This window comes from Miniopterus natalensis, chromosome 10, assembly GCF_054644295.1.
Source record: "Miniopterus natalensis isolate mMinNat1 chromosome 10, mMinNat1.hap1, whole genome shotgun sequence".
In the NCBI taxonomy this organism is placed as follows: Eukaryota; Metazoa; Chordata; class Mammalia; order Chiroptera; family Miniopteridae; genus Miniopterus; species Miniopterus natalensis.
In genome coordinates this window covers 40,260,871-40,288,024 of record NC_142090.1, presented here as the reverse complement: position 1 = coordinate 40,288,024, position 27,154 = coordinate 40,260,871, and the positions used below count along the sequence as shown (strand labels likewise).

At 41.6% G+C, this 27,154-nt stretch overlaps 1 protein-coding gene across 3 annotated transcripts in view; it reads right to left on the bottom strand.

Moving 5' to 3' along the window:
* AMPH (amphiphysin) overlaps positions 1 to 22,135 on the bottom strand; it is a 240,644-nt gene extending 218,509 nt beyond the window's left edge. The window contains exon 1 of one of the 3 annotated variants that reach the window (XM_087821084.1): positions 21,999 to 22,135. In XM_087821084.1, the coding sequence (XP_087677210.1) occupies positions 21,999 to 22,067 (69 nt within the window). In that variant the 5' untranslated portion in view covers positions 22,068 to 22,135. The remainder of the gene's footprint in view (positions 1 to 21,998) is intronic. The other 2 variants (XM_016199145.2, XM_016199144.2) reach the window with 2 other exon arrangements.
* Positions 22,136 to 27,154: the final 5,019 nt, after the last annotated feature.

Genomic DNA, 27,154 nt, shown 5'->3' with positions numbered 1-27,154 from the left:
ACTCAAAATCACTCAAACAGAGGGAGGCTAAATAGCATGTTATTAAACGGTGAATGGGCTATCAATAAGATCAATGAAGAAATCAAAAACTTCCTGGAAACAAATGAAAATGAACACACAACAACCCAAAATCTATGGGACACAGTAAAAGCAGTCCTGAAAGGGAAGTTCATAGCATTACAGGCTGCCCTGGGCAAAATGGACAAATTCCTAAAAACATACAATTTTCTAAAACTCAATCAGGAAAAATAAAAAACCTAAATAGACCAATAACAACTAATGAAATTGCAGCAGTAATCAAATAACTCCAAGCAAACAAAAGTCCTTGACTTCACAGGTGAATTTTACAAAACATTCAAAGAACTAACACCTATCCTCCATAAATTAGTCCAAAAAATTGAAGAGGAGGGAAGACTTCCAAGCTCTTTTTATGAGCCGTCATTATCCTAATTTCAAAATCAGACAAACACACTACACAAAAAGAAAAATATAGGCCAATATACCTGATGATCATAGATGCCAAAATCCTCAACAAAATATTAGCAAATGAGATTCAGAAATACATTAAAAAGAGCATACACCAGGACCAAATGGGATTTATTCCAGGGATGTACAGTTGGTACAATATTCACAAATTAATAAATGTAATATACCACTTAAAAAAATGGAGGATATAAACCACATGATCATATCAATAGACACAGAAACAGCATCTGATAAAATCCTGCACCCATTTATGATAACAACTTTCAACAAAGTGGGAATAGAGGGATCATACCTCAACATAATAAAAGCCATATATAAAAAACCAGTAGCCAACATCATATTTAATGGGCAAAAATTAAAAGTGTTTCCCTTAAGATCAGGAACAAGACAAGGGTGTCCACTTTCACCACTCTTATTCAGCATAGTACTGGAAGTCCTAGCCACAGCAATCAGACAAGAAAGAAAAATAATATGCATCCAAATTGGAAAGGAGGAAGTAAAACTGTCATTATTTGTAGATGACATGATATGGTATATAGAAAACCCTAAAGAAGCCACCAAAAATAACTACTAAATTCAATAAATGAATTTAGCAAAGTAGCAGGATACAAAATTAATATCCAGAAATTGATGGCATTTTTATACACCAATAATGAACTCTCAGAAAGAGAATGCAAGAAAGCAATCCCATTTACCATTGCAAAAAAAAAGAAAGTAAGACACTTAGGAATAAAATTAACCAAGGAGACAAAAGACCTATACTCCAAAAAGTATAGGTCCCTAAAAAAAGAGATAGAGAAAGATACAAACAAGTGGTAGCATATTCTATGTTCATGGATTGGAAATAACATCATTAAAATGTCCACACTACCCAAAGCATCTATAGATTCAACACAATCCCTATTAAAATACCAATGGCATATTTCACAGACCTAGAACACATATTTCAATATATATGGAATCAAAAAGACCCTGAATAGCCTCAGCAATCTTGAGATAGAAGAACAAAGTTGTAGCGATCACAATACTGGATATCAAACTATACTACAAAGCCACTGTAAAACAAAACAGACTAGTACTGCCACCAAAACAGGCATATAAACCAATGGAATGGAACAGAGAGCCCAGAAATCAACCTACACCTTTATGGTCAATTAATATTTGACAAAGGAGGCAAGAGCATAAAATGGAATAAAGACAGCCTCTTCAACAAATGGTGTTGGAAAAAGTAGACAGTGACATGCAAAAATTGCAACTAGACCAACTTACATCATACACAAGAATAAACTCAAAATGGATAAAATGTAAGTCATGAAACCATAAAAATCTTAGGAGAATACACTAAAATCTCAAGACATCTCTTGCAGCAATATTTTTGCTGATATTTCTCCTAGGGAAAGGGAAATACAGGAAAAAATAAGCAAATGGGACTACATCGGACTAAAAAGCTTCTGCACAGCCAAAGCAACCATCAACAAATGAAAGGGAACCCACTGTATGGGAGAACATATTCACCAATGATTCATCAGATAAGGGTTAATCTCCAAAATATAAAAAGAATTTATACAACTCAAGACCAGGAAGACAAACAACCCAATTAAAAAATAAGCAAAGGAATTGAATAGACACTTCCCCAAAGAGAACATACAAATGACCAATAGACATGAAAAATGCTCATGGTCACAAGTCATCATCATAGAGTTGTAAATAAAAACTACAATGAGGTATTACCTCACACAGGTCAGAATGGAAACTATCAAAAAATCAACAAACAAGTGCTGAAGAGGATGTGCAGAAAAGGTAACATTAGTGCACTGTTGGTAGGAATGCAGAGTGGTGCAGCCACTCTGGAAAAGAGTACGGAATTTCCTCAAATAATTAAAAATGAAACTGCCTTTTGACCCAGGAATCCCACTTCTGGGATTCCTAAGAATCCTGAAACACCAATCAAAAAGAAAATATGCACCCCTATGTTCATAGCTGAGTTATTTACAACAGCCAAGATCTGAAAATAGTCAAGTGACTATCAGCAGATAAGTGGGTAAAAAAGCTGTGGTACATTTACACAATGGAATACTACATGGCTGTAAAAAAAAGAACAATTCTTACCTTTTGCAACTACATGGGTGGACTTGGAGATTATTACCCTAAGCGAAATAAGCCAGTCAGAGAGAGACAAATATCACATGATCTCACTTATATGTGGAATCTAAAAAACAAAAGAAACTGACAAACAAAATAGGATACATGGAACAGAATGAGAGATCTCAGAGGGGTCGTGGAGAGGGGATGGGAAGAGATCAACCAAAGAATATATATGCATATATGCATAGCCCATGGACACAGACAATAATGTGATGAAGGCCCAGAGGGGTTGGGGGCAGGGTGAATGGAGGCAAAGGAGGGGAAATAGAGTCAACAAGAAAAAAAAGAAAAGAAAAAGGAAAATCAATGAAGCCAAAGGTTGGTTCCTTCAAGAGAACAAAATTGACAAGCCGTTAGCTAGAGTAACCAACAAATAAACAGCTAAGACTGAAATTATTAAAATCAGGAATGAAACAGGTGACATTACAACCAACCTTACAGAAATACAAAAGAATACAAATAAAGGAATTATATGCCAGCAAATTAGATAAACTAGATAAAATGAAAAATTTCTAAAAAGATACAAACTATCAAAACTGACCCAAAAAGAAATAGAAAATCTGCGTAGATCTAAAACAAGAGATTTTATTAGCAAACAAAAAACTTCCCACAAATAAAAACTCAAGCCTAGATTGCATAACTGGTGAATTCTACCAATATATTGTAAAAATTAACACCAATCCTTCACAAACTCTTCCAAAAAACAGGAGAAGGGCAACTTCCCAATTCATTCTTTGAGGCCATAATAATTACTCGGATACAGAAACGAAACCAGCTTCTAGTCAAGATGGTGGAGCAGGTAAATGTAGCACTTTCATCCTCTCATAACCCATCAAAATTACAACTAAACAAAATAACAATCATCATTCAGAACCACCTGAAATCTACCTGAACAGAAATCCTATAACTGAGGATTTAAAGAAGAAGCCATATGGAGACTAGTAAGACAGAGACATGGTATAGGCAGGTCCCAAACCCATTGTGAGGTGGTTAAGAATTGGGAAGGATAGCTCAGTTGCAGAGGTCCCCGCTGAGAAGTTTGGGGTCCCAGCCCCACACCAAGTCCCCCCAAGCCCAGGGTTCTAGTGCTGGGAAGAGAAGTCCCCATAACTTCTGGCTGTGAAAACCAGTGGAGATTGTGGCTGCTAGAGTTTCAGGCAGTCCTTTTAAAGGCCTACACACAGGCTTACTCAGAGTCACTTGCTCTGAGCTCCAGCCCTGGGGCAGCAGCCCAAAAGGCACCAGAGACATACTAGAGAAAATGAATTATCTGGGCGAGGGCTGGAGGGGCAGCTTTCTCCCAGACAGAAGTGCTGACAGAGGCCATTCTTCCTTTGCTGAGCCCTGCCCACATGGACACCATATCTGAGTTTCCATCAACCTGGCTAACACCATTCACCCTACCCTGGTGTAGCCCTGAGGCTTGGCCCCACCCAACTTGCAGGCCCACTCAAGCCTCTTTCAGTGACATTTCCATACAAATGGCCTGTCATGGATCATGTTGTTGACTTTCCTAAAAATATCTCAAAGACCCACAAACCCTAAAACACAGCATCTAACCTCAACGTGCCCCATATCTCCTGCTAAGCATATCCAAGCCTGGCACCAGCAGCAGAAAGCCTTAGTTCGCAACTGGACACTTCCAAGCCCAGCATGAGTGGCAACCATCGGCAGATCACTCTGTAGCTCATGCAGGGCACAGGCAGCAACTGAAATTGGCCTGCACCTGCCAGGAGGCCCCAGAGCCACTGCACCCAGTGAATAGCTTCAGACGACATCAAAGCACCACCCAACCACCTCTAGGAGCAACATGCAAGTGGTGGACTCATCCGGCATGAGAGTCCTACTGAAGTGAGTTCTGCTCCGTGAGGTGGGCCCCTGCACAGCATCTCCTCTGTTATAGTCTCAGATGGTCCTAGCACCCAATGGCCTAGGGGTCCATCCCTCCCATTGATGTGTTAACAGCACTCAAGGCTCAACTACAACAGGAGGGTGCACGCAGCCCACATGGTGGGGCAGGTGGGGGTGGGGTGGGGGTACCTGGAGCTTCCTGCTGGAATGACTGAGGAGGCTGCATCATTGGGCCCCACAAGACACCTACTGCATAAGGTCACTCTACCAAGACTAGGAGACACAGCAGCTCTACCTAAAACAGAAACAAACACAGGGAGGTAGCCAAAATTAGGAGACAAAGGAACATATCCCAGATGAAAGACAAAGACAAAACTCTAGAAAAAGAACTAAACAAAATGGAGACAAGCAACCTACCAGATGAGAATTCAAAACACTGGTTATAAGAACGTTCAACAAAGTTAGGGACAGAATAGATCAACTCAGTGAGAACTTCACCAAAAAGATAAGAAACATAATAATAGCGATAGATAAATTAAAAAGGACTAGTCAGAAATGAAGAAACAATAACTGAAATGAAGAATACACTAGAGGTATCAACAGTAGATTAGATGAAAGGGAGAGCATCAAATTAGCAATTTGGAAGATAAAGTAGCAGAAAACACCCAATTAGAACAGCAAAAAGAAAAAGATTCCAAAAGTGAGTAGAGCTTAAGGGGCCTCTGGGACAACATCAGGCATACCAGCTTTCATATGGGGGTGCCAGAAAGAAAAGAGAGTGAAAAATTGAAAGCTATTTGAAAAATGATGACAGAAAACTTTCCTAACTTGGTTAAGGAAATAGACATGCAAGTACAGGAAGCACAGAGAGTCCCAAACAAGATGAACCCAAAGATGCCCACACCAAGACACACCATAATTAAAATGGCAAAGGTTAAAGACAAAGAGAAAATCTTAAAAGCAGCAAAAGAAGAACAATTAGTTACCTACAAGGAGCTCCCATAGGACTGTCAGCTGATTTCTCAACAGAAACATTTCAGGACAGAAGGGATTGGCACAAAAATATTCAAAATAATGAAAAGCAAGAACATAGAGCTGAGATTGCTCTACCCAGCAAAACTATCATTTAGAATCGAAGGACAAATAAAGAGCTTCCCAGACAAGAAAGAGCTAAAAGAATTCATCACCATCATACCAGTATTATAAGAAACGTTAATGGGTCTTCTTTAAGAAGGAAAAAAAGATATAAAATATGAATAATAAAATGGCAATAAATACATATTTATCAACAATTACTTTAAATGCAAATGGCTTAAATGCTTCAATCAAAAGACATATAGTGGCTGAGTGGATAACAAAACATGACCCTTACATATGTTGCCTATAAGAGACCCACTTCAATTTGAAAGACACACACACACTGAAAGTAAAGGGACAGAAAAAGACATTTCATGAAAATGAAGACAAAACAACAAAAAAGCTGGGTAGCAATACTTATACCAGACAAAACAGACTTTAAAACAAAGGCCATAACAAGAGACAACAAAGGACCCAGCAATTCCTTTTCTGGGTATTTATCCGAAGAAACTCAAAACTTGAAATCAAAAAGACATATGCATTTATATGATCATTGCATCATTACTTACAATAGCCAAGATATGGAAATAATCTAAGAGTCCATCAATAGATGAATGGATAAAGAAGAAAGGGTACATATAAACAATAAAATATGACTCAGCCATAAAAAAAAGAAAAAGAATGAAATCTTGCCATCTGCAACAACACAGATGAACCTAGAGGGTACTGTGCTGAGTGAAATAAGTCAACCAGAGAAAGACAAATAGCATATGATTTCACATATATGCAGAATCTAACGAACACAATAAACAAACAAAACAGAAAGAGACTCATAGATACAGAGAACATTTTGACAGACTGCCAGAGGAATGGGGGGTAGGGGGCTGGGTAAAAAAGGTGAAGGGATTAAGAAGCACAAATTGGTAGTTACAAAATAGTCATGGGGATATCAAGTACAGCATAGGGAATATAGTCAATAATACTATAATAACCATGTATGGTGCCAGATGGGTATTAAATTTTTTTAGGTGATCACTTAGTAAGTTTTATAAATGTCTAATCACTGAGTTATACAGCTGAAACTAACATGATATTATACATCAACTATAATTGAAAAATTAAAAAAATTATTATAAAAACAGACAAAGACATCACAAAAAAATATAAAACAATATCTGGTAAGATATAGACACAAATATTCAACAAAATACTTTTTAAAAAATTAAACTTAAAATCTAATGGCCTAGTTCCTAGAAAATGGGGCTGCTTCCACAAGAGACCAAAATCATCCTACGAGTTTTCATCACATTCCTTAGTAGGCACATTAAGCAATCTCACTATTCATCCCATAACAAAACAAATGAAATAGATATAATTGTAAATAAATCTACCAAACTCACCCACTCTCCTTCTCTCACCTACCAAAAATATGCATCAGTTTTTTGCATTAACCATCATTACTCTAAACGAGTGGGGAACATCCGGCCCATGGGCCATATAGGTCTGGCCCTGCCAAGGCAACCAAGGTGGGACCTGAAATTCAATAAATCTAGGTTTTTCATAGCTAATTTTTAAATTGATAATTTTGTAAGGCGGGCAAATGATGTTATAAGTATCCAAAAGGGCCGTTGGCAGAAAAAAGGTCCCCCACCACTGCCTAAAATCATATTTTTTACAGAATTAGATTACACAGAATCCAACCTTTCTTGCCATATAATATTCCTAATAAGGAAGCCATTTGGCCCTTGATGAGAAATCTGCAAACTGGCTGATTTATTTGAAACTTAAGTAGGCTATTTTAAGCATCGGTATTTTTTAAGCATTCCATAAGGACACTGCTTTTCACCTTCTTCTCTTTACTATAATGCAGATAAATTTATAGTCACTGGGTGGTAGAAAGTCTTACTCTTCATATTATAACCCTGAAGTGGATCTAGCAATTCATAATCACCACAAATCTCAACAAAACCGTTCCTTTCCCTAAGCAGTATGCTTTACAAACTTCATTAAACTTTTGAATTACCAGAGAAGCTTACTAAAACTGCAAATTCCCAAGTGCTTATTTAAGAAATTCTGATAAATTTATAACTAGGCCCAGGAATCTGCATTTTAACTCACCCCCTCCCCAGACAGTCCTAACCATAGTTTGAAAAAACATTTTCCTGGAGATACCCGATTTCTAGATTCATTCTCTATGCTTAGCAGGAGAAGTATGGGCCCATATATGTCCCAGGAGAGCCCTCTCATGTCCCAATACTCACAGCTTCCTAGAGAAGTGTACAGAAAAGTCTGGATATCATTTTCCTAGAGACTCAGAGAAGATGCCACTAGACAGAGAGCAGAGTTGATAGTGTGCTATAGAAATATGCCATTAAAGAGGTAGGGTTTCTTGTACAGATACCTCAAATATTGAGGAATTATAGGGCATGTAAAAGGTATTACATTGTTCTGGGCTGTGCTACCACAAAATGGGAGAGTCTTCTACAGACCATCTATGTTATTCAACTGTTAGCAACTATTAATAAGTAGAAGAGACTGTCTGCTACAGAAGATTCTCTATCAAATTTAATATTATTTCCAAGCTACAAATCACTTTAAGCAGATCTTACATTCAAGACGACTGCCTGCAAAATAATCAAGTCCATGCCCACAGCATAATTAAGTGAAGTTGGTGCCAGCCTTAACCAAGTGTGTGTGTTCTCTCTCTCATTAAATGTTGGGAATCCAAGCACAATCAAACCTTTTACAGACAAGCTAATCTTTCCCGATGTGTGACATTGAAAAATTTTATAAGGGCTTTCATTTTTATGTTGAATTTCTGATGGCTTAAAATAAGAGACCCTAAAAATCCATGAAAGCACACTGGGTTGGAGTTTTCCACTGTTGAGCAAATGGATCTTTGTATGACTGATAATTCAAAGGGCAAGTCAGCTCTGAACCAGTGTCCTGCCTCTGTGTCAAAGGGAAACTTTGCCCCAGAACTTTTAATTATTTTTCATTAATAATTATGTAATTATTATTATGCTCAAAGGTTTGTATTTCTACCAACTCTTGCTGGTCCATATGCTCAACATGTTTGTTGACTGCTTATTACAAGTATCTAGCAAGTGCCTTTCACGCATTACATTTTTAATAAATTACTGGAATGAATTAATTCTACCAGACTGACTTCACAATAGAATACACAAGGATTAGAGTATGTAAATTTAGCCTCCTTTATTCAAGAAGCATTAGGTGCCATAACAAAAGTGCATCTATGCATACGCTCGTGTGTATTTTATTAAATCGTTATAAGCTCTTTAAGGTTATTCCCACTTCTGAACTAAAGTTTCAACAAAATACCTATATGAGAATAAGATGGAAATGACCAAAATGGTGTTTTCTGATTTTTGTACCTCTGTTCTAAGTAGCTTCAGAGTAATCAAATGGGATGTGACTATAACACAGCAACTATTTCAAAACGAAAATCTTATCCATGGCTTTATCCAACATCATTCCTAATAAGAAATTTCCTCAGCCCGGCCGGGCGTGGCTCAGCGGTTGAGCGTCAACCTGGGATCCAGGCGATCGGGGTTCGATTCCCAGTCAGGGCACATGCCCGAGTTGTGGGCTCAATCAATGACTCTCTCATCATTGATGTTTCTGTCTCTCTCTCTCCTTCTCCTTTCCTCTCTCTGAAATCAATAAAGATATATTTTAAAAAAAAAAGAAATTTCCTCAAATGTATTCAGGAAGTACATCTACTTAATTATCATACTTAAATTAGATTTTGAATCAATAAGAATGAAGTTTCACCACCTCTACATTAAAAGTTGGCCCATGATGTGTTCTCAGGAAATCGTGATTACTACCACTTTAATTTTGCATAATACTTTGTAATAGTCTTATAACAGTCTTTCACTGATAAATTCCTTGAACTCTATGATGATGGCACTTTCATTATGTAACTGTTAGCTATTACTGAGAATATCTGGAAAATTATATCAGCAACACAAGAAATCTTTACATCTGTTATCCCCTTCACAGAACACCACAGGCTCACTTACTTCCTCTGGAGTTCTAGTCAGATGGCCCCTAGTATAAATGACTAGAAAAATAAAAAAACTGTGTTTAACAGTAAAATAGAAGTTTCTGACTTTAAGAAGTCAGAACAAACCACTTTTCTAAACATTCTTTCCCTTCTATATTCATCCCATCCCAAAGTGCTGCACAGTATTTTTTGTTTGAAACTTAATCCCCCCCCCCACACACACACACAAAGCACATACAAACACAAGCACATACACACACATATCCTTGGATGGACTGAATGGCACAAAAGAAAGCCAATTTATAGGAAAGGGTGCCAGAGTTCCTTTAGGGAAGTGGTTTTCAAATTACAGGCTTGAAATCAATTTAGTATACCCACATGAACATTTTCTTAAAAATGGGATAGTGTAGAGGGGAATGAAATAAATAATTCTAGATGTAGTGCTCAATAAAATCTTTCCTAACTTAAGGATCCTGGCACTATAGGAAATCTTGGGGCAGGGGAAGCAAGTGCATATGTGCAAGTATGGAAATGATAAGACCATTAACAAAGAGCTCAGCATTTGGAGCTCCAGCATGCTATGTCATGTAGCAATGACAGTTGAGAATAACCCTGATCAGAGAGGCTTCCTGCCTCTGCTTTAACCACAAGAACCATCAGTGATGGTGCAGTGTTCAGTGTTCACTACAGTGCTCACCCCAGGACATGAGTGACATGTGAATGCTTTTGGGACCTTTTGGGACCTGTTTCCATAAGGCCACAGTGAAAACCACTGACTCCTGTAAAGAGGAGAAACTCCCCACAGGGTTTCTGAACATGTCACCAGACAGGGATTCCAGGGAGGAGTAAGAGATTCTCGTGACATACTGGATGGAATGTCAAAGTCATTTAACTGAATATTCAAATAAATGGGACTAAACTTTGTACTCCAAAGTGAGTATGAAAGTGGGCCATATTATTTATACAAGTATTTCAGGCATTTGAAGTTTTATTGGTCCACAGATAAGCTGACTTTTAAAGTATGACTTCAAATCACACACACACACACACACACACACACACACACACACACACACACTATGTGACATTGTAAAGAACAGTTAACTTTTACTAATGTTAAAATCTGAGACCCTACAGTTCTTGGAGAAAAAACGATGCATGTGAGTTTGAGTGTAAAAAAGATTGAAGAAGGAAACCTTCTGTCAATAATGTTCTCATAAGTATTATTTTTAATTTTGGCAGTTTCTAATATAGCCATTGGAAATGATCTTAGTTGGAAGAGAAAGTATAAGCTTGTACAATTTAGAAGCAGGCAACAAGGAAGTCTCCAGATGATCTTAAAAGGGGAAACTGTGGATATACCTCAGAGGCTGTCTCCAAACTGTCTTTAAATGTAAACAAAGCTACTCTTATTCTGACAAGGCCCTGAGCCTCATAGAAAGAGTCTCCTCCCCAGAGCAGGGTCTTCCTCTTCCCATTTTTTTACATACGTACACACATACACACACGCACATAAGTATATGCACACATAAACACCATCCATATATTTCTCTTTGAGAACAAACATAAATATGGGCATCAGCAAAGCAACAATCAGAAAACCCACAAAAGTCACATTATTGAGTCTAAGTAAGGAGACTATGTTGTTTTTCATGCCATATCATGTGACTGATATTGGGTTGAACCACATGACAATTTAGCACAGTTCAACCTAATAGTGATGGAATTCCTACCATGTACAGAACCCATAAGAATAATTATATTTAATGTACTACTTTTACAAAATGACAATGGAAATGACAATGATACACAGTGAAACCCTTATAATAATTTCACAAAAGTTAGAGAAAAAATAATGTGGAAGGATGCTTTAAGACAGTGTGTTTGCAGGAGTGGGATGTAAACAAGCAAGAACACAGAAAGTCAACTCAGTACATTATCACTGAATACATACAATTCACAAGATATTTTGTCCTTGTTCTCAAGCACCTGCAATCTAGTTGGGAAAATATAATTCATGAAAAAAATTACACCTAAGACTATCATATAATAATTACTTGGGGCAGATAAACTGGCACAAAGGATATCAACCTAGAAACATTCTTAAAATTGAAATAGTTTAACTCCCTTATAAAAACAAAAGCCAAAACACTGATGCCTAAAGACATTAGTATTATAACATACCAAAGGTTTCCCTGTTCACTAGAGTCATATTTTTTAAATGTTTAAATGTTAAAAAATGCTTAAAGGGCTCCATCAATTTAAATATTACATAGAGGTTAAAGAAGGTTAAGATCAAATAAGTGCCACTGGATTTCAGGAATAGAAGAAGGTGGACAAAAATAAATAGAGATTAAATGTTTAAGTAAAAAGGCTGGGTAAATAGACTGACTGCATGTGTTTATTTCTATCTCCTCCCAAAATCCAACTAAAATGACAGTAAAGAAATAAAAAAATGGTATAAATATATAAGGATAAAAACAGGAGAGGCATCATTAGTGGATGAAAGAATTTAATAGATTTTAGTAGAAAAGAGGACAGAAGAATGGAACCAACTCAGCAGAAAAACTGCCACACACACACACACACAAAAATGCCTATACGCATGCTTAGGGCCTGGTTCCACCAAGTACTCCAGAATGTGAGCATGAAGCACAACACTGACATCAGGATACTGTTTGAAAACCTAGGAATATATAATTAATGAGCCTTCAAGTCCCTTCCTTGACACCATACTGGCAAGGAAAGACCTAGGATAACAGCTACGTTGTAAGCCTAGAAAAAAATTCAGCCATTATAGCTAAAGGTGTGGGAGGGGGATATGGAGGTCAGGGAGTTCTGATACACTGAATCTTTGATAATAATATAGAGATGCATTTGACAGATCTGATGAAGTAAAAACAAAAAATTTAAATAGTTCGTATTAAAATAAGCAATGAAAAAAATAATTATTAACTCCAGGGAAAACAAAAACTGTATGAAAAACATAATCTCAGATAAGACTTCATAAAAAATTTAAAACTTCAGCTCATCAAAGGGCACCATTAAGAGAGTAAAAAGTCGCCCGTCTGGGTGTGGCTCAGCGGTTGAGCATTGACCGAGGATCCAGGCGATCAGGGTTCGATTCCTGGTCAGGGCACATGCCTGGGTTGCAGGCTCGATCCCCAGTCAGGGGCGTGCAGGAGGCAGCCGATCCATGACTCTGTCATCATGGATGTTTTCTCCCTCTCCTTTCCTCTCTATGAAATCAATAAAGATATATTTTTTTTAAAAAAGTAAAAAGTCAAGCTACTTTCTGAGAGAAAACGTGTAAAATGTCTATCTGACAAAGGACTGATATCCGGAATATATAAAGAAATTCTATAAATAAAAAAGAAAATGACAAGCAACCCAAATTAAAAACATAGGCAAAATAATTTAACACATACTTCATAAATTAAAATATCAAAATTACCAACAAGTACATTGCCCTGGCTGGGTAGATCAGCTATTCGGAGTGTCAGTACACCAAAAGGTAGCAGGTTCAATTACCAGTCAGGGCACATTCCTATGTTGCTGGTTCAATCCCTGGTTGGGGAGCATATGGGAAACAAATCAATGTTTCTCTCTCTCTCTCTCCCCCCCCCATACATATATATATATATATATATATATATATATATATACACACACACACACACACACACACACGCATATATATACACACACACACACACGCATATATATATCCCTTCCTCTCTCTCTAAAAAATCAGTGATTGTCTCAAGAGCTGGAAATATAAAAACTTTGCAAAAAATATACAAATAAGAAATCAATGAAAACATATACTCAGGTGAGGATTTTTAAAAATTAGCAATAAGCTCATACAAAGACGCTCATCAGGGAAATGAGAGTAAAGGAATTTTAAAACTATAAATATAGCCCTGGCTGGTTAGCTCAGTTGGTTACAACATTGTCCTGATATGCCAAGGTTGAGGCCTCAATCCTTGGTCAGGGCACATACAAGCAGCAACCAATGAATGCATAAATAAGTGGAACAACAAATTGATCTCTCTCTCTCATATATCATTTTTTTAATATGTTTTTTTTTCTTTTTTATTTCAGAGAGAGGAAGGGAGAGGGAGAAAGGGATAGAAACATCAGTGATGAGAGTCATTGATTGGCTGCCTCCTGCATGCCCCCTACTGGGGATTGAGCCCACAACCCGGGCGTGTGCCCTGACCAGGAATCGAACCATGTCCTCCTGGTTCATGGGTCAATGCTCTATCACTGAACCACATCAGCTGGGCTCGATTTTTTTTAAAAGTGTGAACATGAAAATTCAAAGAACAGAAGAGGCATGAGAGATGACTGACATCTGATATGACAGAAGTGTTCTATAACTTGACCTAGGTGGTAACTATGCAAATATCCATATACATAAAAATTCACCAAGCTGAATAGTTAAGATATATAAACTTTATTTAATAAAAAAATATACTTTAATTTAAAAATATATAATCCTCAGCAATCAGCACCTTTTGCTATAATATGTGATTAAAGGATGTGGAATTAGAGGGATGAAAATAAGAGAGCTGAATCTTTATCTTTTTCAAACATGAAAGGGTAGATCAAGAAGCAGTTATATGAGCATATTTTTTGAGAAATCTTATGGTTAGTATTAGCTGCCTCTGGGAAACAAGACTGGAGGTTGAGGACAGGGAAATTAGGGGACTGCTATTTTGCACAATCAGCCTCTTACTAATATTTGATTGTTTTAAACTGTACATATATTAATTTGATGGAGAAATTTTAAAGAAATTCTAAATTGTAAATTATTAAATATGTGATTATTTATATAAACATAAGGCAGAGAAGGCCTTTTAAGTATGCCTCAAGGACACCTTTTATTTTGCCAATGCAGCAAAATCTGTATTCTGATTTTCCTTCCCCCTCCACCATCAGTCCACATGGTCCAGAAGGGATTTCTCCATCCCAGCTTCAATAGTAGCTTGTGACTCAAGCCCAATCCAACCCATGGTCCTGGCCCTTGTCCAGAGAGATTTTTTTTCTTCCAGTGATAGTCACAAGGCCCAATTTGGGCCAATAAGGGCTATACTGAGGAGCTCCCTGCATAGAGATTCTATTACTTAGGACTGCTGAGAGCCATCTTGCCATCAAGAGAGAATTACAAGCCCAAGAATGGGACTGACAGGATGCACAGCAGACATGAGAGATGGATCCTTGAGCCCTGATATCTGTGGTTGAGCCTCTGGTCCACACAGGCCTGAAGTTTGCCTACCCCTGCCCTTTTCATAATTATAAGAGGCAGTATCATGTAATAGAACCCAAGTATTGGGTTGTTTGAGTTCAAACTTTGGCTTTACTACTTACTGTGTAACCTTGGGCATGTTACTTAATCTCTTCCTCATCTATAAAATGGGAGGATGGTAATAGTACCTCCCTCAGAGAATCAAATGAGTTAACATATATAATACACATGCATATGCATATATATATTTATATATTAAAATCTCATTTAAATTTATATGTGCAAAACCATATTTTTGTTTTCAGCAATTAAATTCCTTTTTTTCCTTAAGCCAGTTTTAACTGAATTTTCTGATACTTACAAGTGGCAGGATTCTGACTAATTCAGCACACAAAAGAGAACCACACAAAATCATTCAGTAGATTTAAGCAAATATACATAAAACATAAACATTCTCTATATCAGAAAAAATTATCAAAAAACTAAAAGGTAAATATAAAAGGAAGTAAAAGTGTTTACAGCCTTTAGGATTAATATGGTTTGCCCTTGCACTACACAAAATGGGCAAAAATATAAACAAATAGTTGGCAAATGAAAGTGTGGAAATGCAAAAAAATGTTCAGTTTCTAAAATTTAAACAAATGAAATAGAAACTAATTTTTTCCAATGACATCACTAAAAATCATTTTAAAAATTTTTTAATCCTCACCTGAGGGTTTTTTTTCCCATTGCTTTTCAGAGAGAGTGGAAGGAAGAGAGAGGGAGGCGAAGGGAGAGAGATGTGTGAAAGACACTTCAATTGGTTGCCTCTCACAAGTGCCCCAACCAGGGCCCCAGGGCCAGGGATCAAGCCTGCAACTGAGGTACGAGGTACCTGCCCTCGGCTGGAAAGGAACCCAGCACCCTTCGATCTGCCAGCCGACGCTCTAACCACTGAGCAAAACCAGATAGGGCTGTTTTAAATTTTATTATCCAGTATTGGCAAGTGTTTCATTGACTGCTAGTGAGAATTGATACAACAAATTAATACAACCTTTCTGAAAGGCAATCTAGCTATAATAATAATCTTACCTTTAAAACAATAATTCTTCTTCTAGGAATTTAAGGAGATGCTTAAGGGTGAGTGCAAACATTTTCCCTGCACATTGTCTCACTGATTTGTATTTATAAGCAGGAACATTGAAAACAGAATGTCCAAAATAGAAGGGATTCATTAAAATCCATACATTCCAATACTATTCAGTCATCCAAAATGTTAGTTGAAAATTTACACATACTGAAGAATGTTTATGATTATTAAATGTAATAAACAGCTTACAAAACCATATATAGTTTTCCCCCCTTATCCACAGGGCATACATTCCAAGACCCAGGTGGATGCCTGAAATCTCAGATAGTACCAAACCCTATATATACTATGTTTTTTTTCTATACATACCTATCAATGATAAATTTTTATTTATAAGTTATGCATAGTACCAGACTAACAACAATAACTAATACTAAAATAGAACAATTTTAACAATATACTGTAATAAAAGTTATGTGAAAGTGATCTCTCTCAAAATATCTTATAGTACTATATTCATCCTTTCTCTTCTGATGATGATGGTGAGATGATGCAATGCCCACAAGATGAGATGAAGTGATGTCGGCATTGTGACACAGTGTTAGGGCTACTACTGACTTCCAAATAATAAGCATTACTTGAACACAAGCACTGTGATACTATATATACAAGTAGAGAAACACTAGTCAAAGGGATGATTCACATTACGAGCAAGACAGAGCAGGAGAGTAAGATTTCATCACAATACCCAAACAACGTACAGTATAAAACTTATGAATTATTTCTGGAATTTCCATTTTTTAATATTTTCAGACTGTGGTTGACCATGGGTAACTGAAACCACAGAAAGCAAACCCAAGGAAAAGGGAGAACTACTGTAGTATAAGTCTATATTTTAGTTGTATAAATATACATACAGAAAAGATCTACTAGTGTGCACATCAAATGATAGTGAAATCTCTGGGTGGTGGAATTATCAATGACTTAATTTGTTGTATGGTGTGTTTTTTTAGGTTTTATGTATATTTCATTCTGTCTCCAACAAACCTTTATGAACTTTCAATAAGAAAAAATGTATTTTAAATTCTTAAAAAGCAGTTAAGTTGCCTCTCAGAGTAGTTTCACTTATGCATTTGAAGCCAAAATCATGCAAGCTGTTAGGAAGAGCACAGATAATGAGAAAGTCAAGGGAGTGGACTCTTTGTAGAAAATTTGGTTGTAAAATCAAGGAGAAAGGGGTTTAATATATATATGTGGCAAGATGGCAGTGTAGGTAACAGCTGTACCCGCCTCCAGCAACCACATCAAAATTACAACTAAAATACAGACCAACCATCACTCAGAACCTCCTGAAATCTGGCTGAACAGAAGCCGTATAAGGAGGGAATTGAAGAAGCACCTAGGCCAGTAGGAGGGGCAGAGACTCGGGCGGATTGGGGCTGAATCACGGAGAAGCAGCCACAGGCCCACACCGGGTGCCGCGGTTTAAACCCGGGAGGGATATCTCTGCACTGGAGGTTTCCCGGAGGAGTGAGGGGACCCATCCCCACATCAGGCCGCACAGCCCAGGGCTCCAGGGCCAGGAAGAGAAATTCCCACACCTTCGGGCTGTGAAAACCGGTGGGGACTGTCGCTGAGGGTCCTGGAGGCCGCGGGAGTCCCAGCTTTCCTTTTAAAGGGCCCGCGCACGGACTCACTAAGACGGGCTCCCTCTGAGCCCCAGCGCTGGGCAGCAGCTTGAAAGGAACCTGGGACACTTGGAGAGGAACTAACCTGCCTGAGAATGGGGCAAGAGGTGGAGGGGCAGCTTTCTCCAAGGCAGAAGAGCTGGCAGAAGCCATTGCTCCTTTGGCGAGCCCTCCCCCCACAGAGCCTGCAGGCAGGTGCCGTATTTGAATCTCCAGCACCTGACTCACACCTTTGACTCTGCCCTGGTCATTCCTGGAGACCCCACCCCTCCCTACTTGCAAGCTCATCCAGGCCATTTCCAGGGGCTTCTCCATGCAAGGGGCCTCTCGAGCCTTATGCTTAGGACTTTCCTAAAATATCTCAAACAAGCAGCAGTGTGCCCCACACGGCTTGATAAGTGGTCCCAGGCATGGCACTGGTGGCAGTCTGCATTGGTTCATAGCTTGACAACGCCAAGCCCAGCACAAGTAACGGCCAACTACAGTTTGCTGTGTAGCTCATGCTGGGTGGCCCTGGGCAAGGCACTGGCACAGGCTGACTTTGCACCTCCAGGGAGGCCCCAGAGACAGTGCACCTGGTGGTCAGACTTGACCACTCTGGATTACAACCCTACCACATCCACGAGTGACACACTCAAGGGGCACACTTGGTGAACACCAAAGCCCCACTGAAGTAAATCCTGCACCATAGGGGTGTTTCCAGCACAGCAGCTCTTTGGCTGTAGTTGCAGCTGGTCTTCACAGCTGACTGGCCTGGGGGTCAATTCCTCCCAGTGATGCCAACAGCAACCAATTCTCAACTACAACAGGACAGTGCACACAGCCCACACAGGGGAGCACCTAGAAGGCCCAGCTCAGGTGACTGGGGAGGCTGAGCCACTGGACCCTACAGGACACCTACTACACAAAGCCACTCTACAAATTCCAGGAGACATAGCAGCTCTACCTAATACATAAAAACAAACACCAGGAAGCAGCCAAAATGTGGAGGCAAAAAACAACATGTCACAAAGGAAAGAACAGAAGAAATCTCTAGAAGAGGAACTAAATGAAATAGACCCAAGCAAGCTAACAGATGCAGAGTTCAGAATTTTGTTTATAAGGATGCTCAACCATATTGTAAGAGTATGAAGAAAATAACTGAGAAAATCGATAACCTAATAAAGTACCAATTTGAAATGAAGGCTACACAAACTGAAATGAAGAATAATTTACAGGGAATCAACAATAGAGTAGAGGACGCTGAGAAGCAAATCAGCAATTCGGAACATGAGGAAACAAAAAACACCCAACCAGAAGAGCAAAAAGAAAAAAGAATCCAGAAATATGAAGATAGTATAAGGAGCCTCTGGGACAACTTCAAGAGGCCCAACATTCGTATTATTGGGGTGCCAGAAGGAGAGAAAAGAGAGCAAGAAATTGAAAATCTATTTGAAAAATTAATGACAGAAAACGGCCCCTACTTGGGGAAAGAAATAGACTTACAAGTCCAGGAAGCACAGAGGGTCCCAAACAAGAGGAACCCAAAGAGGCCCACAGCAAGGCACATCATAATTAAAATGCCAAAGGTTAAAGACAAAGAGAGAATCTTAAAAGCAGCAAGAGAAAAGCAATTAATTACCTACAAGGGAGCAACCATACGACTGTCAGCTGATTCCTCAACAGAAACCTTGCAGGCCAGAAGGGAGTGGCAAGAAATATTCAAAGTGATGAAAAACAGGGAACTACAACCAAGATTGCTCTACCCAGCAAAGCTATCATTTAGAACTGAAGGTCAGATAAGGAGCTTCACAGATAAGGAGCTTCACAGATAAGAAAAAGCTAAAGGAGTTCATCACCAACCACCAGACCAGCACTACAGGAAATGTTGAAGGGTCTTCTTTAAGAAGAAGCTAATGAACAAAAGAATCTGACGAGCTAAATAGATCCAGAGACATTGATGCATGCAACAAACAATCATATTTCAGAGGAAAGAGGGAAGGGGGTAGAGGGTGGGAAGAGATTAACCAAAGAAGTTATATGCATATATGCATAACCCATGGACACAGTCAATACCAGGATGAAAGCCTGGGGAGGGGGTGGGAGCGAAATGGAGGGGGTCAGTTAGGGGGGAAAATGGGACACCTGTAATACTTTCAACAATAAAGATAAAATTTTTTAAAAAGAATATATGTGGCATATAGTTATTGCAATGGAGTATCTGTGAATTCGAGAAGAGGAAGAGACAAAAATGCAAAAAGAAGGAATCACTGCGGGTGATGTCTAATGAAGCCTGCAACATACTGTGCTTTCCATTCTCCAGTAGCTTCTTTGGAATTGGGTGGGCTACCTCACCTGGATCACACATGCCCTTTCCCCTTATATTGCACAGGCTTGGGAAGGATGCAGAACTTACCCAAAGGCAGCACCCATACTCTCAGCCTCTTGGTGTCTTAACCCTCTAAACTAGGTGCAACAGGCATTTTTCATCAGCAACATTCATCAGGGAAGAAAATAGGACACTTGAAGCCCTGTGCAAATCTACCTTAGATCCCTACTCCCATAGAAGAGTGAGCACCATCCACAACTGCAATCATAATATGCACTTGACCTTAATAATGACAAAGTGAGTTTTCAACAATTCATAGGGTCTTGAATCTCTGTAAAACAGATTACATTTTCTTTTCATTTATTTTTGGCATATTAACACCTGGTGACCTAGATTAAGAAATTAATATGTGAAAAGCAGACATCACTAAATTCCTTCACAGATGGAAAGTGGATTCAATGAGAAGCTTTGAATTACTTGGAGGAAGGGGGAGAATACCTACAAGTGAGTAAAATGAAGTATGAAAAAATGATGACAAAACCTGGCTCAGATCCAGGTAGATCCTGGCTACTTTCTGGACAAGTAATCAGGGACAGGAAGGGGGTAGAAACCTTGCTAATTCAGCTGCTGAAGGAACAGTGGGAGAGGATCACATTAGTTCAGGATGAGCTTGGGTAGATATTAAAAGAAATACAATCCTCTTACTGCATTGAGAGTGTGCATGTGTGGAGGGAGGGAGGAGAGGCACTCACACAGTCTCTCAGCCTTTGGACAGGCAAAAGGACCAGTGCCCCATTCAGCTCAGCTTCTAGGTCAGCAGAAAGTGGGGGGCAGCCAGAGCCTGGGTCTGAAGAGGAAAATTCACTGTCACAGTGAGCAACAGAGCAAATCTGACTTCCAGTAAAACAGGAAAGTGCTAAATACCCAGTATCCCAGGGATGGAAAATCTGCCACGTGAAAGAGAGAACACAGTTGGACTGATAGAAACCATGAAACTCATTCCCTAGTGTTCATTTTCAAGAATAGCGCTCAAGCTACCATGTGAACGTCCTTTGCTCCGAACACAAATGAGGACCTCGGTGCCGGCAAGGTGTTCATTATAACCAGTTTCAGGGCAGCCAGGCCTGAAACTGGTACAATACCTCTGGCCCTATGCCTGGTACAAAACCTCTCCAACTGCTCAGGGCTGTGCGGTATGAACCTGGGATCCATTTGTGCACATTGCTGGGTAAGAAAAATAAATCACTGTGGCCAACGACTGAGGGTCTTATAAAACAAGGAACCAATCCGGGCAATACGGGTTTTTTTTTTTAATTGAATAAAACGCCCTCCTTCATACAAAAATGTGCAGAGCAGAACTATTAGGCTCAGGTCATATTTACTTCTGACCTTCCAGAGAAGGTCATTGGAGTCAAAAGGGGGCACATACAGATAGATCAAAAAAGACGGTGGGGATGTATGTAGATATGTTTTTAACTCCAGGATTCATTCCACAGCACTGTATTAAAGCCGCTGGTTTTTCGCGATCAGTCCTATTGATCGAAACAGATTTGGGGGTTATCTTCTGTGCTACACTGTTCCTTTCTGCTGCAGTCAGTAGCCGGTAAATCCCCCCACCCCGCCCTGAGAAAGGACAGCTACCGCAATCTCCCGACCGAACCTGCCGGCGCATCGCTACCAGTGGCCGGCAGGGGAGCCGGGAGCCGGCGCTCAGAGGCAGATGCGCTCAGCTCGGGGGCGGCGGGAGACCCAGGGCACCTGCGACTGCTGGTGCCCGGCACCGGCCCGGAGAGCGGGCAGAGCGGCGAGCTGTGCCAGGGACGTGGAAGCGGGAGGTTCGGCAGACCCCGCGCCTCTCGGGACCGGGTCAGCGCTCCCCTGGCGTCCCTCCTGCGGGTCCGCTCCCCGCCTCCCGGCCCGCTCCGGGCCTGCAGCGCCCGGCGCCGCCTTGCTGCAGACGCTGCAGCGCAGGGCAGGGCGTCCCCGCTACCCTCGCCCGGCCCTGCGCCGCGGCCGCCTGGCCTCCGCTCCCCTGGCTCCTCTGGTCCCTCGCCACCGCGTCCCTGTCACCTGCACCGCCGCCCGTTTCTGACCTTTTCCTGTGCGCGGTTGAGTCGTTTCTGAACGTTCTTGGCGAAAATGCCCGTCTTGATGTCGGCCATGGCTGCGGGTCCACAAAGGCTGCGAGAAGCAGAGTGGGCGCGGGGCCGCTGCAGCTAGAAGGAGGAGCAGGTGAGGAGCAGCCGGAGAGGAGGAGGAGCGCGAGAGGAGGAGGAGCGCGAGAGGAGGAGGGACGCGAGAGGAGGAGAAGCGGGAGAGGAGGAGGAGCGGGAGAGGAGGAGGGACGCGAGAGGAGGAGGGACGCGAGAGGAGGAGGAGCGGGAGAGGAGGAGGGACGCGAGAGGAGGAGGGGCGCGAGAGGAGGAGGGGCGCGAGAGGAGGAGGGGCGCGAGAGGAGGAGGAGCGCGAGAGGAGGAGGGACGCGAGAGGAGGAGGGGCGGGAGAGGAGGAGGGACGCGAGAGGAGGAGGGGCGGGAGAGGAAGAGCGGCGGGAGAGGAGGAGCGGCGGGAGAGGAGGAGGGGCGGGAGAGGAGGAGGGATGCGAGAGGAGGAGGGGCGGGAGAGGAAGAGCGGCGGGAGAGGAGGAGCGGCGGGAGAGGAGGAGGGACGCGAGAGGAGGAGGGACGCGAGAGGAGGAGGAGCGGGAGAGGAGGAGGGGCGGGAGAGGAGGAGGGGCGGGAGAGGAGGAGGGACGCGAGAGGAGGAGGGGCGCGAGAGGAGGAGGGGCGGGAGAGGAGGAGGGGCGCGAGAGGAGGAGGGGCGCGAGAGGAGGAGGGACGCGAGAGGAGGAGGGACGCGAGAGGAGGAGGGGCGGGAGAGGAGGAGGGGCGCGAGAGGAGGAGGGGCGCGAGAGGAGGAGGGGCGCGAGAGGAGGAGGGGCGGGAGAGGAGGAGGGGCGGGAGAGGAGGAGGGGCGCGAGAGGAGGAGGGGCGGGAGAGGAGGAGGGGCGGGAGAGGAGGAGGGGCGCGAGAGGAGGAGGGGCGCGAGAGGAGGAGGAGCGGGAGAGGAGGAGGGATGCGAGAGGAGGAGGGGCGGGAGAGGAGGAGCGGCGGGAGAGGAGGAGGAGCGGGAGAGGAGGAGGGATGCGAGAGGAGGAGGGGCGCGAGGGGAGGAGGGGCGGGAGAGGAGGAGAGGCGGGAGAGGAGGAGGGGCGCGAGAGGAGGAGGAGCGGGAGAGGAGGAGGGGCGGGAGAGGAGGAGCGGCGGGAGAGGAGGAGGAGCGGTGTGAGAGGCCCTGGGAGCGATCTCGGAGGGGCACGGCGGCAGGGAACCAGCTTGAAGCGATGGAGCAGAGGCCTTGCGCACCAGGACTGGAGGCCACACCAAGCAAGGTGGGGAGAAAAAGAGAGGGAAGGTAGCCAAAGTCAAAATGACCAGATAGTCCCCACAGTGATAGAGGAGGAGGCCTTGAGGAGAAAGGGGATGAAGCCAGCCACGGACCCAGAGCAGGGAGGCAGCTCAGGGATTCTTTTAAGGTGAAATTCCTGTAGGGGAAAAGTGGGAAGGGGCCCAGTTCTCACCAGGCCAAAAAAAAAAGGTGAAAGGGAAAGACTGGGGGGGTGGTAGCTAGCAGGATTGGAGCTGCTCTAACGTGGAGGGCGCTGGGCTCGTCGTCCAGGAGTACCACATGGACCACTCTGGCCAGAGAGTGCATCCCTCACCTTCCCAGTGTTCAGGGAGAAGGACTGGGCCTCGCCTTACAGGGAGGCTCACTGCTCAGGGAAGCTGACTGGGAAACCAGGTCAGTGCAGGGGTCAGAACTGCAGTAGAGAGGCAGGTAGAGAGGAAAGAAGGACCAATGCTGACACTCATTTAAACTTAAGACAAGATTTGGGGCATGGATGGGAAGGTTCTGTGTTTAACAACAGTCAGCTCTTTGAGCCAGGTGCTGTGTGTTGTTGATCTCTGTCCTTCCTGCCCTGAGCAGAGACCCTGGCATAGGCATTCACTCCCCAAGAAGTGTTGCATGGAAGAGAAGAGTCACGTCCTTTTTGCTTCCCATCAGTATTGTAAAACCTAGGCCTCCTAACCTGTTGCTTCTTGCAACCCTTCTGGAAACCTAAACAGGGATGTGCCATCCTCTATATGTTTAGCAGAAGTAGTAATAATGGGGATAAACTTGTGATACCCCTACCTAGAGCTCTTGAAGTCTCTGTTAGTCAATTTATTCATATTCTGTTCTACCTGAGAGTATGAGGAGACCAATGAAGATGGTGCAGCAAACAGATTAGAGTGAATCAGACACCTGGGAGTCCATGTCAGCATCTGCACCTCTGGAGTAGACTGTTACATTGGTAGCCCCCTATGAACTGTTCCTTGTGTCCCCTACTTTGATTCTAGAATGGCACTGTGACTGGTGTTACCAATAAGATACGATGGAATTACACTGTGTCAGTTCCAGGCCTAAGCCTAAGAAGGCAAGCAGGTTTTGCACTCTGAGGAGCCCTGTGCCTCCATGTAGTTCAGCTTCCCTGCTGTAAAAAGTCCCTTGGATAGGCGAATGGAAAGGAAGAGGCCCTGAAGTTACTTGGACAGCGAACATGGCCCAGATGTCTCTGCATCCCAGCTGAGCCTAGCCTCCAGCCAACCCACTGGCTGAATGCAGCCATACAAATAATATTTAGGAAGACCAACAGAAAACCCGCCCAGCTGATCCCAGCCTAGAGTGCAGAATGGTGAGCAAATAAGAGTAGTTGTTTTAAGCCACTAACTTTTGTGGTGGTTTGTTACTGAAATACCCAGTCTACTCACTTGGCTCTTATTTCCTTAGGATGATTATTCATTCCAGTCTGCCTGGGAATGAAAGGGTTTTCAGGACATGGGACTTCTGGTGCTAAAACCAGGAGAGTCCTGGGTAAACTTGGATGAGTTGGTCACCTGAGTTCCAGCATTCCAAGTTAACTTGATTCCCCTCTTGGTCCTCTGCTCAGAAGCCAGAAATTTCAGCCAGTTCATTAAAGCAGGGGGCTTCAGAACCTCATGTCTGCCTTGGGATCTTGGCCATGAAGATACAAGCCTCAGAATACTGGAATACACCAGAATGTTCTGCAACATACTAGTCCATGGTCACTCATACCATGAGCCCCAAAGTCTGTTCCTGTGCTGGGTGTGGCTACAGCTCCCGTGGCATACATCACTGCCCTCTAAGAATCAAAGGGCAGAGTTCCAAGCAGTGGGTTTACTTTTCCTCTGCTTCCTTCAAGTGCAAACCATCAGTTCCCACTGTGCCAGCCTTTGTGACTCCCTGCAGTTATTCCCCCGCCAATTTTTGGAACAGAGTGAATATCTTTGGAAATGAAAAATCACAAGTCATCAATTCATCATTCAGATGCCCATATCTAGTTCTGTAATGTGGGTGGAAAAGGGAAGCTTGTCATTTCTTGATAATTCTATTTGGAATACATGCTGAGCATATTAAAAATTATTATGTGCAAACTGTTATCAAATCATTTCACTCCAACCGACAAGAAGCCTTGATTGCTCGTGTCTCTTCCTCAGAGTTGCCATTCATTTTTCTCCACAGTCAAGGAAAAATCTGGCACATGCAGTTCCATGTAGATTTCACTATGAATAAAAAGGAACCCCAACTCTCTGCGTCTAAACAAGCTTAGCTGTCAAATTATATTTAACATTTATTCAGGTAAGGTTCAAAAAAAAAACATAACTCCAACCCCAGATCTTTATTCTAGCAAGGCAGAATTCTTGAAATAATTTTAACTTCCAAATCTCTTTCCTTCCTTATAAGTTGCACTTCAAATTGGTTGTTAGTGAAAAATGTGAATTGTGACAGGTTTTGATAATTTGGAATAGGCCCAGAATTACTATTGTATTATCACAAGACTCATTTCCCATATCTTAATGGTACAGAAGTTGATCCTTGCTTATCTTTGAATCTTTTAAGTCCAATTTAGGCCCTTAGGAAAGGAGATTTCTGGATTTATTTTTTTTTATTTTTATTTTTTTAGTGTATCTAGTTCTTCGCTAACACTCATAAGAGTTATCTACATGCTACGTATTCTAATCAGCCACAACTTCTTTGTTATGTTCCTATGGCATATTTCTGGTCAAAAAGCATCACCAAACCTCTAAACAAAGACCTAAAACACTTCTGATATTAAAAATTGAAATAAATATGGACTATACATACATTTAAGAAAGTTGATAAAAACAAGTAAGATAATGACTTTTCAACCCACTTATTCCAGTTCTGGATGACCAGAACCTATTCCTGCAGCTCAGGGTACAAGGCAGGAACCCACTCTGAACAGGACGCCCTTCCATCACAGGGCACACCTATGCCCACACTCACTCACACTAGGACCATATATACACTCCAGCTCACCTCATGTGCACATCTTTTGGGTATGGGAGGAAACCAGAGTCCCTGGAGAAAACCTACAAAGACATGGGAGAATGTGTAAAACTCCACACAGACAGTGGCCCTGGCCAGGACATTGAATAAAACATTATTCCAAGGCTTGCTGTATAGATAATTAAGGAGCCATTTCATTTAAACATATAGATGAAACTGATGGGAATTTTGGGCCCAACCAAGTTATAACTAATCCTTATACTTAACTACTTTGCTTAAATACCCAGATGAAATTTTATTTTCTCTCACAAATATCAGAATTGCAGTGAAAGGAGGATACTTTGTAACTATATTTTTTTCTTATAAATTTCAAATGAAAACACTCAAGTATAGAATTCCATTCAACTCTTCAAATTATGTCAACTATTTACATTTTAATTCCACATATATTTTCACTAAATTTAGCCTACATGACTATCCTCTTCCTCTTTTTTTTTTTTTTTTATATATATCTTTATTGATTTCAGAGAGAGGAAGGGAGAAGGGGAGAGAGAGAGAAACATCAATGATGAGAGAGTCATCATTGGTCGGCTGCCTCCTGCACGCCCCCAACTGGGGGTCAAGCCCACAACCTGGGCATGTGCCCTGACCAGGAATCGAACAGCGATCTTCTGGATCATAGGTTGATACTCAACTGCTGAGCCACATCCATCTGGGCAGCCCCCTCTTCCTTTCTTAATTTAACTGAGTCTAAAAGAAACAACATCCTAACTACATTAATAATGCATCATTAATGTATCCCGAAATACTAAATAGGAGGCAAAAGATTTGTTTTACAGCCATTGGCCACTAAGGAAAACAATGACACTGTATTAAA